This window comes from Mustelus asterias, unplaced genomic scaffold (assembly GCF_964213995.1).
Source record: "Mustelus asterias unplaced genomic scaffold, sMusAst1.hap1.1 HAP1_SCAFFOLD_2297, whole genome shotgun sequence".
NCBI classification, from domain to species: Eukaryota; Metazoa; Chordata; class Chondrichthyes; order Carcharhiniformes; family Triakidae; genus Mustelus; species Mustelus asterias.
Genome location: NW_027592242.1, coordinates 16,096 through 34,978, shown reverse-complemented (window position 1 = coordinate 34,978; position 18,883 = coordinate 16,096). Strand labels below are relative to the sequence as shown.

Sequence of the window (18,883 nt, the reverse complement as noted above, 5' to 3'; positions counted from 1 at the left end):
GCAGTGTGATTACTCAGTGTGATTACTCAGTGCGATTACTCAGTGTGACTGTGTGAGGGGCAGTGTGATTACTCAGTGTGACTGTGTGAGGGGCAGTGCGATTACTCAGTGCGATTACTCAGTGTGACTGTGTGAGGGGCAGTGTGATTACTCAGTGTGATTACTCAGTGTGACTGTGTGAGGGGCAGTGTGATTACTCAGTGTGACTGTGTGAGGGGCAGTGCGATTACTCAGTGCGATTACTCAGTGCGATTACTCAGTGTGACTGTGTGAGGGGCAGTGTGATTACTCAGTGCGATTACTCAGTGTGACTGTGTGAGGGGCAGTGCGATTACTCAGTGCGATTACTCAGTGTGACTGTGTGAGGGGCAGTGTGATTACTCAGTGAGACTGTGTGAGGGGCAGTGCGATTACTCAGTGTGACTGTGTGAGGGGCAGTGCGATTACTCAGTGTGACTGTGTGAGGGGCAGTGTGATTACTCAGCGCGATTACTCAGTGTGACTGTGTGAGGGGCAGTGCGATTACTCAGTATGACTGTGTGAGGGGCAGTGCGATTACTCAGTGTGACTGTGTGAGGGGCAGTGCGATTACTCAGTGTGACTGTGTGAGGGGCAGTGCGATTACTCAGTGACTGTGTGAGGGGCAGTGTGATTACTCAGTGTGATTACTCAGTGTGACTGTGTGAGGGGCAGTGTGATTACTCAGTGTGACTGTGTGAGGGGCAGTGCGATTACTCAGTGCGATTACTCAGTGTGACTGTGTGAGGGGCAGTGCGATTACTCAGTGTGACTGTGTGAGGGGCAGTGCGATTACTCAGTGACTGTGTGAGGGGCAGTGTGATTACTCAGTGTGATTACTCAGTGTGAATGTGTGAGGGGCAGTGTGATTACTCAGTGTGACTGTGTGAGGGGCAGTGCGATTACTCAGTGCGATTACTCAGTGTGACTGTGTGAGGGGCAGTGCGATTACTCAGTGTGACTGTGTGAGGGGCAGTGCGATTACTCAGTGTGACTGTGTGAGGGGCAGTGCGATTACTCAGTGCGATTACTCAGTGTGACTGTGTGAGGGGCAGTGTGATTACTCAGTGCGATTACTCAGTGTGACTGTGTGAGGGGCAGTGTGATTACTCAGTGTGACTGTGTGAGGGGCAGTGCGATTACTCAGTGCGATTACTCAGTGTGACTGTGTGAGGGGCAGTGTGATTACTCAGTGCGATTACTCAGTGTGACTGTGTGAGGGGCAGTGCGATTACTCAGTGCGATTACTCAGTGTGACTGTGTGAGGGGCAGTGTGATTACTCAGTGAGACTGTGTGAGGGGCAGTGCGATTACTCAGTGTGACTGTGTGAGGGGCAGTGCGATTACTCAGTGTGACTGTGTGAGGGGCAGTGTGATTACTCAGCGCGATTACTCAGTGTGACTGTGTGAGGGGCAGTGCGATTACTCAGTGTGACTGTGTGAGGGGCAGTGCGATTACTCAGTGTGACTGTGTGAGGGGCAGTGCGATTACTCAGTGTGACTGTGTGAGGGGCAGTGCGATTACTCAGTGTGACTGTGTGAGGGGCAGTGCGATTACTCAGTGACTGTGTGAGGGGCAGTGTGATTACTCAGTGTGATTACTCAGTGTGACTGTGTGAGGGGCAGTGTGATTACTCAGTGTGACTGTGTGAGGGGCAGTGCGATTACTCAGTGTGACTGTGTGAGGGGCAGTGCGATTACTCAGTGTGACTGTGTGAGGGGCAGTGCGATTACTCAGTGCGATTACTCAGTGTGACTGTGTGAGGGGCAGTGTGATTACTCAGTGCGATTACTCAGTGTGACTGTGTGAGGGGCAGTGTGATTACTCAGTGCGATTACTCAGTGTGACTGTGTGAGGGGCAGTGTGATTACTCAGTGTGACTGTGTGAGGGGCAGTGTGATTACTCAGTGTGACTGTGTGAGGGGCAGTGTGATTACTCAGTGTGATTACTCAGTGTGACTGTGTGAGGGGCAGTGTGATTACTCAGTGTGACTGTGTGAGGGGCAGTGCGATTACTCAGTGACTGTGTGAGGGGCAGTGCGATTACTCAGTGTGATTACTCAGCGCGATTACTCAGTGTGACTGTGTGAGGGGCAGTGTGATTACTCAGTGTGATTACTCTGTGCGATTACTCAGTGTGACTGTGTGAGGGGCAGTGTGATTACTCTGTGCGATTACTCAGTGTGACAGTGTGAGGGGCAGTGTGATTACTCAGTGTGACTGTGTGAGGGGCAGTGTGATTACTCAGTGTGACTGTGTGAGGGGCAGTGTGATTACTCAGTGTGATTACTCTGTGCGATTACTCAGTGTGACTGTGTGAGGGGCAGTGTGATTACTCTGTGCGATTACTCAGTGTGACAGTGTGAGGGGCAGTGTGATTACTCTGTGCGATTACTCAGTGTGACAGTGTGAGGGGCAGTGTGATTACTCAGTGACTGTGTGAGGGGCAGTGTGATTACTCAGTGCGATTACTCAGTGACTGTGTGAGGGGCAGTGTGATTACTCAGTGCGATTACTCAGTGTGACTGTGTGAGGGGCAGTGCGATTACTCAGTGTGACTGTGTGAGGGGCAGTGCGATTACTCAGTGCGATTACTCAGTGTGACTGTGTGAGGGGCAGTGCGATTACTCAGTGTGACTGTGTGAGGGGCAGTGCGATTACTCAGTGTGACTGTGTGAGGGGCAGTGCGATTACTCAGTGTGACTGTGTGAGGGGCAGTGCGATTACTCAGTGACTGTGTGAGGGGCAGTGCGATTACTCAGTGTGACTGTGTGGGGGGCAGTGCGATTACTCAGTGTGATTACTCAGTGTGACTGTGTGAGGGGCAGTGTGATTACTCAGTGTGACTGTGTGAGGGGCAGTGCGATTACTCAGTGTGACTGTGTGAGGGGCAGTGCGATTACTCAGTGACTGTGTGAGGGGCAGTGCGATTACTCAGTGTGATTACTCAGTGTGACTGTGTGAGGGGCAGTGTGATTACTCAGTGTGACTGTGTGAGGGGCAGTGCGATTACTCAGTGCGATTACTCAGTGTGACTGTGTGAGGGGCAGTGCGATTACTCAGTGACTGTGTGAGGGGCAGTGCGATTACTCAGTGCGATTACTCAGTGTGACTGTGTGAGGGGCAGTGTGATTACTCTGTGCGATTACTCAGTGTGACTGTGTGAGGGGCAGTGTGATTACTCAGTGAGACTGTGTGAGGGGCAGTGCGATTACTCAGTGTGACTGTGTGAGGGGCAGTGTGATTACTCAGTGTGACTGTGTGAGGGGCAGTGCGATTACTCAGTGACTGTGTGAGGGGCAGTGTGATTACTCAGTGACTGTGTGAGGGGCAGTGCGATTACTCAGTGACTGTGTGAGGGGCAGTGCGATTACTCAGTGACTGTGTGAGGGGCAGTGCGATTACTCAGTGACTGTGTGAGGGGCAGTGCGATTACTCAGTGCGATTACTCAGTGTGACTGTGTGAGGGGCAGTGTGATTACTCTGTGCGATTACTCAGTGTGACTGTGTGAGGGGCAGTGTGATTACTCAGTGTGACTGTGTGAGGGGCAGTGTGATTACTCAGTGTGATTACTCTGTGCGATTACTCAGTGTGACTGTGTGGGGGCAGTGTGATTACTCTGTGCGATTACTCAGTGTGACTGTGTGAGGGGCAGTGTGATTACTCTGTGCGATTACTCAGTGTGACTGTGTGAGGGGCAGTGCGATTACTCAGTGTGACTGTGTGAGGGGCAGTGTGATTACTCTGTGCGATTACTCAGTGTGACTGTGTGAGGGGCAGTGTGATTACTCAGTGTGACTGTGTGAGGGGCAGTGCGATTACTCAGTGTGACTGTGTGAGGGGCAGTGTGATTACTCTGTGCGATTACTCAGTGTGACTGTGTGAGGGGCAGTGTGATTACTCAGTGTGACTGTGTGAGGGGCAGTGTGATTACTCAGTGTGACTGTGTGAGGGGCAGTGTGATTACTCAGTGTGATTACTCAGTGCGATTACTCAGTGTGACTGTGTGAGGGGCAGTGTGATTACTCAGTGTGACTGTGTGAGGGGCAGTGCGATTACTCAGTGTGACTGTGTGAGGGGCAGTGCGATTACTCAGTGTGACTGTGTGGGGGGCAGTGCGATTACTCAGTGTGACTGTGTGAGGGGCAGTGCGATTACTCAGTGTGACTGTGTGAGGGGCAGTGTGATTACTCAGTGTGACTGTGTGAGGGGCAGTGTGATTACTCAGTGTGACTGTGTGAGGGGCAGTGTGATTACTCAGTGTGATTACTCAGTGTGATTACTCAGTGTGACTGTGTGAGGGGCAGTGTGATTACTCAGTGTGATTACTCAGTGCGATTACTCAGTGTGACTGTGTGAGGGGCAGTGTGATTACTCAGTGTGACTGTGTGAGGGGCAGTGCGATTACTCAGTGCGATTACTCAGTGTGACTGTGTGAGGGGCAGTGTGATTACTCAGTGTGATTACTCAGTGTGACTGTGTGAGGGGCAGTGTGATTACTCAGTGTGACTGTGTGAGGGGCAGTGCGATTACTCAGTGCGATTACTCAGTGCGATTACTCAGTGTGACTGTGTGAGGGGCAGTGTGATTACTCAGTGCGATTACTCAGTGTGACTGTGTGAGGGGCAGTGCGATTACTCAGTGCGATTACTCAGTGTGACTGTGTGAGGGGCAGTGCGATTACTCAGTGTGATTACTCAGTGTGACTGTGTGAGGGGCAGTGTGATTACTCAGTGAGACTGTGTGAGGGGCAGTGCGATTACTCAGTGTGACTGTGTGAGGGGCAGTGCGATTACTCAGTGTGACTGTGTGAGGGGCAGTGTGATTACTCAGCGCGATTACTCAGTGTGACTGTGTGAGGGGCAGTGCGATTACTCAGTATGACTGTGTGAGGGGCAGTGCGATTACTCAGTGTGACTGTGTGAGGGGCAGTGCGATTACTCAGTGTGACTGTGTGAGGGGCAGTGCGATTACTCAGTGTGACTGTGTGAGGGGCAGTGCGATTACTCAGTGACTGTGTGAGGGGCAGTGTGATTACTCAGTGTGATTACTCAGTGTGACTGTGTGAGGGGCAGTGTGATTACTCAGTGTGACTGTGTGAGGGGCAGTGCGATTACTCAGTGCGATTACTCAGTGTGACTGTGTGAGGGGCAGTGCGATTACTCAGTGTGACTGTGTGAGGGGCAGTGCGATTACTCAGTGACTGTGTGAGGGGCAGTGTGATTACTCAGTGTGATTACTCAGTGTGAATGTGTGAGGGGCAGTGTGATTACTCAGTGTGACTGTGTGAGGGGCAGTGCGATTACTCAGTGCGATTACTCAGTGTGACTGTGTGAGGGGCAGTGCGATTACTCAGTGTGACTGTGTGAGGGGCAGTGCGATTACTCAGTGTGACTGTGTGAGGGGCAGTGCGATTACTCAGTGCGATTACTCAGTGTGACTGTGTGAGGGGCAGTGTGATTACTCAGTGCGATTACTCAGTGTGACTGTGTGAGGGGCAGTGTGATTACTCAGTGTGACTGTGTGAGGGGCAGTGCGATTACTCAGTGCGATTACTCAGTGTGACTGTGTGAGGGGCAGTGTGATTACTCAGTGCGATTACTCAGTGTGACTGTGTGAGGGGCAGTGTGATTACTCAGTGTGACTGTGTGAGGGGCAGTGCGATTACTCAGTGCGATTACTCAGTGTGACTGTGTGAGGGGCAGTGTGATTACTCAGTGCGATTACTCAGTGTGACTGTGTGAGGGGCAGTGTGATTACTCAGTGAGACTGTGTGAGGGGCAGTGCGATTACTCAGTGTGACTGTGTGAGGGGCAGTGCGATTACTCAGTGTGACTGTGTGAGGGGCAGTGCGATTACTCAGTGTGACTGTGTGAGGGGCAGTGTGATTACTCAGCGCGATTACTCAGTGTGACTGTGTGAGGGGCAGTGTGATTACTCAGTGAGACTGTGTGAGGGGCAGTGCGATTACTCAGTGTGACTGTGTGAGGGGCAGTGCGATTACTCAGTGTGACTGTGTGAGGGGCAGTGCGATTACTCAGTGTGACTGTGTGAGGGGCAGTGCGATTACTCAGTGTGACTGTGTGAGGGGCAGTGCGATTACTCAGTGACTGTGTGAGGGGCAGTGTGATTACTCAGTGTGATTACTCAGTGTGACTGTGTGAGGGGCAGTGTGATTACTCAGTGTGACTGTGTGAGGGGCAGTGCGATTACTCAGTGCGATTACTCAGTGCGATTTCTCAGTGCGATTACTCAGTGTGACTGTGTGAGGGGCAGTGCGATTACTCAGTGCGATTACTCAGTGTGACTGTGTGAGGGGCAGTGTGATTACTCAGTGCGATTACTCAGTGTGACTGTGTGAGGGGCAGTGTGATTACTCAGTGCGATTACTCAGTGCGATTACTCAGTGTGACTGTGTGAGGGGCAGTGTGATTACTCAGTGTGACTGTGTGAGGGGCAGTGTGATTACTCAGTGTGACTGTGTGAGGGGCAGTGCGATTACTCAGTGACTGTGTGAGGGGCAGTGCGATTACTCAGTGCGATTACTCAGTGTGACTGTGTGAGGGGCAGTGCGATTACTCAGTGACTGTGTGAGGGGCAGTGCGATTACTCAGTGCGATTACTCAGTGTGACTGTGTGAGGGGCAGTGCGATTACTCAGTGCGATTACTCAGTGTGACTGTGTGAGGGGCAGTGCGATTACTCAGTGACTGTGTGAGGGGCAGTGCGATTACTCAGTGCGATTACTCAGTGTGACTGTGTGAGGGGCAGTGTGATTACTCTGTGCGATTACTCAGTGTGACTGTGTGAGGGGCAGTGTGATTACTCAGTGACTGTGTGAGGGGCAGTGCGATTACCCAGTGCGATTACTCAGTGTGACTGTGTGAGGGGCAGTGCGATTACTCAGTGACTGTGTGAGGGGCAGTGCGATTACTCAGTGACTGTGTGAGGGGTAGTGCGATTACTCAGTGACTGTGTGAGGGGCAGTGCGATTACTCAGTGACTGTGTGAGGGGCAGTGCGATTACTCAGTGACTGTGTGAGGGGCAGTGCGATTACTCAGTGCCTGTGTGAGGGGCAGTGCGATTACCCAGTGCGATTACTCAGTGTGACTGTGTGAGGGGCAGTGTGATTACTCTGTGCGATTACTCAGTGTGACTGTGTGAGGGGCAGTGTGATTACTCAGTGTGACTGTGTGAGGGGCAGTGTGATTACTCAGTGTGATTACTCTGTGCGATTACTCAGTGTGACTGTGTGGGGGGCAGTGTGATTACTCTGTGCGATTACTCAGTGTGACTGTGTGAGGGGCAGTGTGATTACTCAGTGTGACTGTGTGAGGGGCAGTGCGATTACTCAGTGTGACTGTGTGGGGGGCAGTGTGATTACTCAGTGCGATTACTCAGTGTGACTGTGTGAGGGGCAGTGTGATTACTCTGTGCGATTACTCAGTGTGACTGTGTGAGGGGCAGTGCGATTACTCAGTGCGATTACTCAGTGTGACTGTGTGAGGGGCAGTGTGATTACTCTGTGCGATTACTCAGTGTGACTGTGTGAGGGGCAGTGTGATTACTCAGTGTGACTGTGTGAGGGGCAGTGTGATTACTCAGTGTGACTGTGTGAGGGGCAGTGTGATTACTCAGTGTGACTGTGTGAGGGGCAGTGTGATTACTCAGTGTGACTGTGTGAGGGGCAGTGTGATTACTCAGTGTGATTACTCAGTGCGATTACTCAGTGTGACTGTGTGAGGGGCAGTGTGATTACTCAGTGTGACTGTGTGAGGGGCAGTGCGATTACTCAGTGCGATTACTCAGTGTGACTGTGTGAGGGGCAGTGTGATTACTCAGTGTGATTACTCAGTGTGACTGTGTGAGGGGCAGTGCGATTACTCAGTGCGATTACTCAGTGTGACTGTGTGAGGGGCAGTGTGATTACTCAGTGTGACTGTGTGAGGGGCAGTGCGATTACTCAGTGTGACTGTGTGAGGGGCAGTGCGATTACTCAGTGTGACTGTGTGAGGGGCAGTGCGATTACTCAGTGCGATTACTCTGTGCGATTACTCTGTGCGATTACTCTGTGCGATTACTCTGTGCGATTACTCTGTGCGATTACTCTGTGCGATTACTCTGTGCGATTACTCTGTGCGATTACTCTGTGCGATTACTCACCTGCGAAGGAGATTTGTTTGAGACGGGCATTCGCTCTCGCTTCCAAAACCTTGTCCAATACCGCTTTCCACGCCACTGCACAGAGACAGAGAGCGAGAGAGAGAGAGAGGCAGAGAGAGAGAGAGGCAGAGAGAGAGTGAGGCAGAGAGAGAGTGAGGCAGAGAGAGAGTGAGGCAGAGAGAGAGTGAGGCAGAGAGAGAGTGAGGCAGAGAGAGAGTGAGGCAGAGAGAGAGTGAGGCAGAGAGAGAGTGAGGCAGAGAGAGAGTGAGGCAGAGAGAGAGTGAGGCAGAGAGAGAGTGAGGCAGAGAGAGAGTGAGGCAGAGAGAGAGTGAGGCAGAGAGAGAGTGAGGCAGAGAGAGAGTGAGGCAGAGAGAGAGTGAGGCAGAGAGGGAGCGTCAGGCAGAGAGGGAGCGTCAGGCAGAGAGGGAGAGTCAGGCAGAGAGAGAGAGTCAGGCAGAGAGAGAGAGTCAGGCAGAGAGAGAGAGTCAGGGAGAGAGAGAGAGTCAGGGAGAGAGAGAGAGTCAGGCAGAGAGAGAGAATCAGGCAGAGAGAGAGAGTCAGGCAGAGAGAGAGAGTCAGGCAGAGAGAGAGAGTCAGGCAGAGAGAGAGAGTCAGGCAGAGAGAGAGAGTCAGGCAGAGAGAGAGAGTCAGGCAGAGAGAGAGAGTCAGGCAGAGAGAGAGAGTCAGGCAGAGAGAGAGAGTCAGGCAGAGAGAGAGAGTCAGGCAGAGAGAGAGAGTCAGGCAGAGAGAGAGAGTCAGGCAGAGAGAGAGAGTCAGGCAGAGAGAGAGAGTCAGGCAGAGAGAGAGAGTCAGGCAGAGAGAGAGAGTCAGGCAGAGAGAGAGAGTCAGGCAGAGAGAGAGAGTCAGGCAGAGAGAGAGAGTCAGGCAGAGAGAGAGAGTCAGGCAGAGAGAGAGAGTCAGGCAGAGAGAGAGAGTCAGGCAGAGAGAGAGAGTCAGGCAGAGAGAGAGAGAGTCAGGCAGAGAGAGAGAGTCAGGCAGAGAGAGAGAGTCAGGCAGAGAGAGAGAGAGAGAGTCAGGCAGAGAGAGAGAGAGAGTCAGGCAGAGAGAGAGAGAGTCAGGCAGAGAGAGAGTCAGGCAGAGAGAGAGTCAGGGAGAGAGAGAGAGAGTCAGGCAGAGAGAGAGAGTCAGGCAGAGAGAGAGAGTCAGGCAGAGAGAGAGAGTCAGGCAGAGAGAGAGAGTCAGGCAGAGAGAGAGAGAGTCAGGCAGAGAGAGAGAGTCAGGGAGAGAGAGAGAGAGTCAGGCAGAGAGAGAGAGTCAGGCAGAGAGAGAGAGTCAGGCAGAGAGAGAGAGTCAGGCAGAGAGAGAGAGTCAGGCAGAGAGAGAGAGTCAGGCAGAGAGAGAGAGTCAGGCAGAGAGAGAGAGTCAGGCAGAGAGAGAGAGTCAGGCAGAGAGAGAGAGTCAGGCAGAGAGAGAGAGTCAGGCAGAGAGAGAGAGTCAGGCAGAGAGAGAGAGAGAGTCAGGCAGAGAGAGAGAGTCAGGCAGAGAGAGAGAGTCAGGCAGAGAGAGAGAGTCAGGCAGAGAGAGAGAGTCAGGCAGAGAGAGAGAGTCAGGCAGAGAGAGACAGAGAGAGAGAGTCAGGCAGAGAGAGACAGAGAGAGAGAGTCAGGCAGAGAGAGAGAGTCAGGCAGAGAGAGAGAGTCAGGCAGAGAGAGAGAGTCAGGCAGAGAGAGAGAGTCAGGCAGAGAGAGAGAGTCAGGCAGAGAGAGAGAGTCAGGCAGAGAGAGAGAGAGAGTCAGGCAGAGAGAGAGAGAGAGTCAGGCAGAGAGAGAGTCAGGCAGAGAGAGAGTCAGGGAGGCAGAGAGAGAGTCAGGGAGAGAGAGAGAGAGTCAGGCAGAGAGAGAGAGTCAGGCAGAGAGAGAGAGTCAGGCAGAGAGAGAGAGTCAGGCAGAGAGAGAGAGTCAGGCAGAGGGAGAGAGAGTCAGGCAGAGAGAGAGAGTCAGGGAGAGAGAGAGAGAGTCAGGCAGAGAGAGAGAGTCAGGCAGAGAGAGAGAGTCAGGCAGAGAGAGAGAGTCAGGCAGAGAGAGAGAGTCAGGCAGAGAGAGAGAGTCAGGCAGAGAGAGAGAGAGTCAGGCAGAGAGAGAGAGTCAGGGAGAGAGAGAGAGAGTCAGGCAGAGAGAGAGAGTCAGGCAGAGAGAGAGAGTCAGGCAGAGAGAGAGAGTCAGGCAGAGAGAGAGAGTCAGGCAGAGAGAGAGAGTCAGGCAGAGAGAGAGAGTCAGGCAGAGAGAGAGAGTCAGGCAGAGAGAGAGAGTCAGGCAGAGAGAGAGAGTCAGGCAGAGAGAGAGAGAGTCAGGCAGAGAGAGAGAGAGTCAGGCAGAGAGAGAGAGTCAGGCAGAGAGAGAGAGAGTCAGGCAGAGAGAGAGAGAGTCAGGCAGAGAGAGAGAGTCAGACAGAGAGAGAGAGTCAGGCAGAGAGAGACAGAGAGAGAGAGTCAGGCAGAGAGAGAGAGTCAGGCAGAGAGAGAGAGTCAGGCAGAGAGAGAGAGTCAGGCAGAGAGAGAGAGTCAGGCAGAGAGAGAGAGTCAGGCAGAGAGAGAGAGAGAGTCAGGCAGAGAGAGAGAGAGAGTCAGGCAGAGAGAGAGTCAGGGAGGCAGAGAGAGAGTCAGGGAGAGAGAGAGAGTCAGGCAGAGAGAGAGAGTCAGGCAGAGAGAGAGAGAGTCAGGCAGAGAGAGAGAGTCAGGCAGAGAGAGAGAGTCAGGCAGAGAGAGAGAGTCAGGCAGAGAGAGAGAGTCAGGCAGAGAGAGAGAGTCAGGCAGAGAGAGAGAGTCAGGCAGAGAGAGAGAGTCAGGCAGAGAGAGAGAGTCGAGGCAGAGAGAGAGAGAGTCAGGCAGAGAGAGAGAGAGTCAGGCAGAGAGAGAGAGTCAGGCAGAGAGAGAGAGTCAGGCAGAGAGAGAGAGAGAGAGTCAGGCAGAGAGAGAGAGAGAGTCAGGCAGAGAGAGAGAGAGAGTCAGGCAGAGAGAGAGTCAGGCAGAGAGAGAGAGTCAGGGAGAGAGAGAGAGAGTCAGGCAGAGAGGAGAGTCAGGCAGAGAGAGAGAGTCAGGCAGAGAGAGAGAGTCAGGCAGAGAGAGAGTCAGGCAGAGAGTCAGGGAGAGACAAAAAACGGTGAAAAGACAGAGAGAAAGATGAGGGACACAGATAGGGCGGGGGGGGGGGGGGGGGGGGGGGAGAAAATAGCCTTTAGTTGAAGTGCAGTCACCAGACTCTATATTGTGGTCATTAACTGGGGATCGCCACCCAGTCAGCGTTCCCAACAACCCCCAAAACACCCGGGAGAACATCCCCGGAGATTCCGACAGCAACGGCCACGGGAACACTTACCCACAAACTGCCGCACTGACCTCATGTCCCCCGCTCGCCCTCCCGAGCCCCTCCCTCGCCCCCTCCGACCTCCTCCCCCCCACCCCCCACACACCCCCCGGCTCGTCCCCCCGACCTCCTCCCTCCCACCCCCCACACCCCCCCCCCCGGCTCGTCCCCCCGACCTCCTCCCCCCCACACACCCCCCGGCTCGTCCCCCCAACCTCTTCCCCCCCAAACCTCCTTCTCCTCCCCCCCACCCCCCGGCTTGTCCCCCCGACCTCCTCCCCCCCACCCCCCGGCTCGTCCCCCAAACCTCCTTCCCCCCCCCCCGACCCCCTCCAGCTCGATCCCCCGACCTCCTCCCCCCCACCCCCCGGCTCGTCCCCCAAACCTCCTTCCCCCCCCCCCCGACCCCCTCCAGCTCGATCCCCCGACCTCCTCCCCCCCCCGGCCCCCCCGCCTTGCCCCCGCCCCCCGCCTTGCCCCCCCCCCCCTCACCATCGATGCTGTCCGCACAAACACTGAAGCCATCGTTGCTCGTAATCTCGAAGCGCAGGTGGGGTCCGTTCTTCTTCATTGTCTCTGCCCCCGCCAGTTCTCCTTGTCCTTCTCGTCCACCTCCTCCTCCTCCTCATCGTCCTCATCATCATCCTCCTCCTCCTCCTCTTCCTCCTCCTCCTCCTCGCGAGGGGTAGAGGCCATCGACTCATCCTCGGAGCTCAGCTCACCTGGTGCACAGGAGGGGGCGACATGGAGAGAGAGAGAGAGAGCGGTTTGGAAACACTCCACAACAAACACCCCGCAGCCCCAGACACTGCCCCGAGAGACCGGGGGGTGAGGGGGGGGGGGGGACAGGGTCAGCCCGTCAACGTCCCACCGCCCTCAAACCGCTGTGTTACCCCCCACCCCCTCCAGGCAAATACTGACATCGAACCACTTTGGGAGCTCATAGGGTCACAGGGTCAAAAGCTCAGTCAAATGAGTCAGACTTACGGAGCGTCTTAAATAGGGATGGAGAGAGAGAGAGAGAGAGAGAGAGAGACAGAGAGAGAGAGACAGAGAGAGAGAGAGAGAGAGACAGAGATTTTTGGGGCCGGGCAGAGATCGTGCTCGAGAGACAGAGAGGTGGAGAGGTTTAGGGGGGGAATTCCAGAGCTCAGGGCCCCCCAGGCAGCTGAAGGCACGGCCGCCAATTGCGGAGCGATGGGAATCGGGGGATGCTCGAGAGGCCGGAATTGGAGAAGTGCAGAGATCTCGGAGGGTCGTAGGGGCTGGAGGAGGTTACAGAGATAGGGAGGGGTGTAGGGGGCTGGAGGGGGTTACAGAGATAGGGAGGGGTGTAGGGGCTGGAGGAGGTTACAGAGATAGGGAGGGGTGTAGGGGCTGGAGGAGGTTACAGAGATAGGGAGGGGTGTAGGGGCTGGAGGAGGTTACAGAGATAGGGAGGGGGTGTAGGGGCTGGAGGAGGTTACAGAGATAGGGAGGGGTGTCGGGGCTGGAGGAGGTTACAGAGATAGGGAGGGGGTGTAGGGGCTGGAGGAGGTTACAGAGATAGGGAGGGGTGTCGGGGCTGGAGGGGGTTACAGAGATAGGGAGGGGCCTAGGGGCTGGAGGAGGTTACAGAGATAGGGAGGGGCCTAGGGGCTGGAGGAGGTTACAGAGATAGGGAGGGGCCTAGGGGCTGGAGGAGGTTACAGAGATAGGGAGGGGTGTAAGAGGTTACAGAGATAGAAAGGGGTGGAGGTGGTTAGAGAGATAGGGAGGGGGTGTAGCGGCTGGAGGAGGTTACAGAGATAGGGAGGGGTGTTGGGGCTGGAGGAGGTTACAGAGATAGGGAGGGGTGTAGGGGCTGGAGGAGGTTACAGAGATAGGGAGGGGTGTAGGGGCTGGAGGAGGTTACAGAGATAGGGAGGGGTGTGGGGGCTGGAGGAGGTTACAGAGATAGGGAGGGGTGTAGGGACTGGAGGAGGTTACAGAGATAGGGAGGGGTGTAGGGGCTGGAGGAGGTTACAGAGATAGGGAGGGGTGTAGGGGCTGGAGGAGGTTACAGAGATAGGGAGGGGTGTAGGGGCTGGAGGAGGTTACAGAGATAGGGAGGGGTGTAGGGGCTGGAGGAGGTTACAGAGATAGGGAGGGGTGTGGGGGCTGGAGGAGGTTACAGGGATAGGGAGGGGTGTAGGGGCTGGAGGAGGTTACAGAGATAGGGAGGGGTGAAGGGGCTGGAGGAGGTTACAGAGATAGGGAGGGGTGTAGGGGCTGGAGGAGGTTACAGAGATAGGGAGGGGTGTAGGGGCTGGAGGAGGTTACAGAGATAGGGAGGGGTGTAGGGGCTGGAGGAGGTTACAGAGATAGGGAGGGGTGTAGGGGCTGGAGGGGGTTACAGAGATAGGGAGGGGTGTAGGGGCTGGAGGAGGTTACAGAGATAGGGAGGGGTGTAGGGGCTGGAGGAGGTTACAGAGATAGGGAGGGGTGTGGGGGCTGGAGGAGGTTACAGGGATAGGGAGGGGTGTAGGGGCTGGAGGAGGTTACAGAGATAGGGAGGGGTGTAGGGGCTGGAGGAGGTTACAGAGATAGGGAGGGGTGTAGGGGCTGGAGGAGGTTACAGAGATAGGGAGGGGTGTAGGGGCTGGAGGAGGTTACAGAGATAGGGAGGGGTGTGGGGGCTGGAGGAGGTTACAGGGATAGGGAGGGGTGTAGGGGCTGGAGGAGGTTACAGAGATAGGGAGGGGTGTAGGGGCTGGAGGAGGTTACAGGGATAGGGAGGGGTGTGGGGGCTGGAGGAGGTTACAGGGATAGGGAGGGCGAAGATTGGGAAAATAAGGATGAGAATCAGTCCGAGCGGCCCCTCTCCGTTGTGCCGGCTTTATTACATCTTACTTCCCAAGAATCCAGCTCATTTCTCTTCGACACAATCATTCCCCCGAACGAATCTCACGTGCCCCCCTCCCGCTCCGCCTCCCCCGCCCCCACTCCCCCCCGCCCCCACTCCCCCTCCCCGCTGCCGACCCCCCTCCCCCACTACCTGAACATTGCTTCCAGTCCCGGGCAGCACGGCGCTCACTCTGACGGAGGGTGGAGTCTCGCAACGAGATGCCGATCACACGCGATGACGGGTTATCAACCTGTTCCGATCTGGATTGAGAGAGGGAGAATATTCTGGTGTCAGCAGGCACCTAACATTGATATTCCTGCATTCAAACAGCGTTTAGCGAGTGCCGCACTGTCAGAGGGTCAGTGCTGAGGGAGTGCCGCACTGTCAGAGGGTCAGTGCTGAGGGAGTGCCGCACTGTCAGAGGGTCAGTGCTGAGGGAGCGCCGCACTGTCAGAGGGTCAGTGCTGAGGGAGTGCCGCACTGTCAGAGGGTCAGTACTGAGGGAGTGCCGCACTGTCAGAGGGTCAGTACTGAGGGAGTGCCGCAGTGTCAGAGGGTCAGTGCTGAGGGAGTGCCGCACTGTCAGAGGGTCAGTACTGAGGGAGTGCCGCACTGTCAGAGGGTCAGTGCTGAGGGAGTGCCGCACTGTCAGAGGGTCAGTACTGAGGGAGTGCCGCACTGTCAGAGGGACAGTGCTGAGGGAGTGCCGCACTGTCAGAGGGTCAGTGCTGAGGGAGTGCCGCACTGTCAGAGGGTCAGTACTGAGGGAGTGCTGCACTGTCAGAGGGACAGTGCTGAGGGAGTGCCGCACTGTCAGAGTGTCAGTGCTGAGGGAGTGCCGCACTGTCAGAGGGTCAGTGCTCAGGGAGTGCCGCACTGTCAGAGGGTCAGTGCTGAGCGAGTGCTGCACTGTCAGAGGGTCGGTGCTGAGGGAGTGCCGCACTGTCAGAGGGTCAGTACTGAGGGAGTGCCGCACTGTCAGAGGGTCAGTGCTGAGGGAGTGCCGCACTGTCAGAGGGTCAGTGCTGAGGGAGTGCCGCACTGTCAGAGGGTCAGTGCTGAGGGAGTGCCGCACTGTCAGAGGGTCAGTACTGAGGGAGTGCCGCACTGTCAGAGTGTCAGTGCTGAGGGAGTGCCGCACTGTCAGAGGGTCAGTACTGAGGGAGTGCCGCACTGTCAGAGGGTCAGTGCTGAGGGAGTGCCGCACTGTCAGAGGGTCAGTGCTGAGGGACTGCTGCACTGTCAGAGGGTCAGTGCTGAGGGAGTGCCGCACTGTCAGAGGGTCAGTGCTGAGGGAGTGCCGCACTGTCAGAAGGTCAGTGCGGAGGGCGTGCCGCACTGTCAGAGGGTCAGTGCTGAGGGAGTGCCGCACAGTCAGAGGGTCAGTGCTGAGGGAGCGCCGCACTGTCAGAGTGTCAGTGCTGAGGGAGTGCCGCACTGTCAGAGGGTCAGTACTGAGGGAGTGCCGCACTGTCAGAGGGTCAGTGCTGAGGGAGTGCCACACTGTCAGAGGGTCAGTACTGAGGGAGTGCCGCACTGTCAGAGGGTCAGTGCTGAGGGAGTGCCGCACTGTCAGAGGGTCAGTACTGAGGGAGTGCCGCACTGTCAGAGGGTCAGTACTGAGGGAGTGCCGCACTGTCAGAGGGTCAGTGCTGAGCGAGTGCCACACTGTCAGAGGGTCAGTACTGAGGGAGTGCCGCACTGTCAGAGGGTCAGTGCTGAGGGAGTGCCGCACTGTCAGAGGGTCAGTACTGAGGGAGTGCCGCACTGTCAGAGGGTCAGTACTGAGGGAGTGCAGCACTGTCAGAGGGTCAGTGCTGAGGGAGTGCCGCACTGTCAGAGGGTCAGTGCTGAGGGAGTGCCGCACTGTCAGAGGGTCAGTGCTGAGGGAGTGCCGCACTGTCAGAGGGTCAGTACTGAGGGAGTGCCGCACTGTCAGAGGGTCAGTACTGAGGGAGTGTCGCACTGTCAGAGGGTCAGTACTGAGGGAGTGCGCAGTGTTTGAATCTTTTGGATGAGCATCAAGCAGAAGCCGCTCTTGCCCTGTCAGGAGACAAAAATAATCCCTTCCATTAACACTGCAATGAAGTTACTGTGAAAATCCCCCAGTCGCCACACTCTGGCACCTGTTCGGGTACACTGAGGGAGAATTTACCACGGCCAATTCACCTAACCCGCACATCTTTGGACTGTGGGAGGAAACCGGAGCACCCGGAGGAAACCCACGCAGACACGGGGAGAACGAGCAGACTCCACACAGACAGTGACCCAAGCCGGGAATTGAACCCGGGTCCCTGGCACTATGAGGCAGCAGTGCTAACCACTGTGCCACTGTGCCCCCGGGAATCGAACCCGGGTCCCTGGCGCTGTGAGGCAGCAGTGCTAACCACTGTGTCACCGTGCCCCCGGGAATCGAACCCGGGTCCCTGGCGCTGTGAGGCAGCAGTGCTAACCACTGTGCCACCGTGCCCCCGGGAATCGAACCCGGGTCCCTGGCGCTGTGAGGCAGCAGTGCTAACCACTGTGTCACCGTGCCCCCGGGAATCGAACCCGGGTCCCTGGCGCTGTGAGGCAGCAGTGCTAACCACTGTGTCACCGTGCCCCCGGGAATCGAACCCGGGTCCCTGGCGCTGTGAGGCAGCAGTGCTAACCCACTGTGTCACCGTGCCCCCGGGAATCAAACCCGGGTCCCTGGCACTGTGAGGCAGCAGCGCTAACCACTGTGTCACCGTGGCCCCGGGAATCGAACCCGGGTCCCTGGCGCTGTGAGGCAGCAGTGCTAACCACTGTGCCACCGTGCCCCCGGGAATCAAACCCGGGTCCCTGGCGCTGTGAGGCAGCAGCACTAATCACTGTGTCACCGTGCCCCCGGGAATCGAACCCGGGTCCCTGGCGCTGTGAGGCAGCAGCGCTAACCACTGTGTCACCGTGCCCCCGGGAATCGAACCCGGGTCCCTGGCGCTGTGAGGCAGCAGCACTAATCACTGTGTCACCGTGCCCCCGGGAATCGAACCCGGGTCCCTGGCGCTGTGAGGCAGCAGCGCTAACCACTGTGCCACCCGAGCGCTACCAAACATAATGACAATAGTCAATGCCTATAGTACGTGGGTGTTGGGCCAGACACGATGCTGGACCATCGCATCCATGGCCTAAAACTTTACCCCACTGACAGAGGAAGAGGCAAGGTACAAAATGAAACATTGAGATACGCACTTGGTGTTTTCAGAGTTGAGATGCTCCATCTGATCCAGGTCCACACTGGCTTTGATAGTTGGCGTCTTAATCCGAACTCGGCCATTCCTGTCATACAAGGGACTGGTTAACGCAGGTAAATATATCCAAGGCATCACTATCCTCCCCCCTCACCCCATTCACTGTCATCCCCTGCCTCCCCCAGCCAGGGGGGAGAGGGCACACCCAGCAGCAGAATCCAGAGACCACCGGAGATTGACCAGGTGTCCAGTTCAGGCGGAGAGACGGGGAGAAGCTGGGGTCGTTCCCCTCGGAGCGGAGAAGGTTCAGGGGGAGATTGAATCGAGGCGTTCAGAATCACGAGGGGGAGGGGGGGGGGGGGGGGTTTGGATGGAGTGAATGAGGAGAAAGTGTTTCCAGTGACAGGAGGTTCGGTAACCAAAGGGGACACAGATTGAAGAGAATCGGGGAAAGAACCAGAGGGGGGGGGGAGATGAGGGAAATTTTATTTTGGACACACAGCGAGTTGTTGTGATCTGGAAGGCACTGCCTGAAAGGGCGGTGGAAGCTGATTCAACAGGAACTTTCAAAAGGGGCAATTGGGGAAATACTGGAAGGGGGAAAATTTACAGGGAGAGAGTGGGGACGAATTGGAGAGATCTTTCAAAGAGCTAGCACAGGAACGAAGGGCTGAATGGCCTCCTCCTGTACCACAAGAGCCTGAGTACAAATCAGTGAACTTTTCAAGGACACAGAATATCACAAGAAAACTCTGCCAATGTCAGGCCCACTCAGTGACGGTTACAGAAACAGCAAAGCCTGCAGCTCAGAGAGGGGCCGAATGGCCTCTCCGGCACACCCTGGCTCTGGCAGAGCAGTCACGTTTGGACTCACGTCCCTGCGGACGGCACAGTGGGTTAGCACTGTCGCCTCGCAGCGCCTGGGAACCAGGTTCGATTCCCGGCTTGGGGTCACTGTCTGTGTGGAGTTTGTACATTCTCCCCGTGTCTGCGTGGGTTTCCTCCGGGTGCTCCGGTTTCCTCCCACACTCCAAAGATGTGCGGGTTAGGTTGATTGGCCAGACTAAATCGCCCTCCAGTGTTGGGGGGGACTAGGAGGGCAAATATGTGGGATTATGGGAATAGATCCAGGGTGGGATTTTGGTCAGTGCAGACTTGATGGGCCGAATGGCCTCCTTCTGCACTGTAGGGATTCATTAACTCTATGATTCACCCAGGAAGCTCCTGATCCTCCAGTCGCTGTCTGACTCCCTGTTCAATTTAGTTACAGGATCCACCCACACCTGACAGGTCGCACAC

The 18,883-nt window shown here is 55.9% G+C and overlaps 1 protein-coding gene across 1 annotated transcript in view; it reads right to left on the bottom strand.

Annotated features, from left to right (window-relative positions):
- Positions 1 to 18,883, bottom strand: part of LOC144489541 (uncharacterized) — a 54,214-nt gene that overhangs the window by 21,322 nt on the left and 14,009 nt on the right. The window contains exons 4-7 of the mRNA XM_078207409.1: positions 17,586 to 17,672; positions 14,523 to 14,632; positions 11,999 to 12,228; positions 8,184 to 8,258 (exon numbers count right to left, since the gene is read on the bottom strand). Coding sequence (XP_078063535.1) covers positions 12,074 to 12,228; positions 14,523 to 14,632; positions 17,586 to 17,672 — 352 coding nt within the window. The 3' untranslated portion in view covers positions 8,184 to 8,258; positions 11,999 to 12,073. The remainder of the gene's footprint in view (positions 1 to 8,183; positions 8,259 to 11,998; positions 12,229 to 14,522; positions 14,633 to 17,585; positions 17,673 to 18,883) is intronic.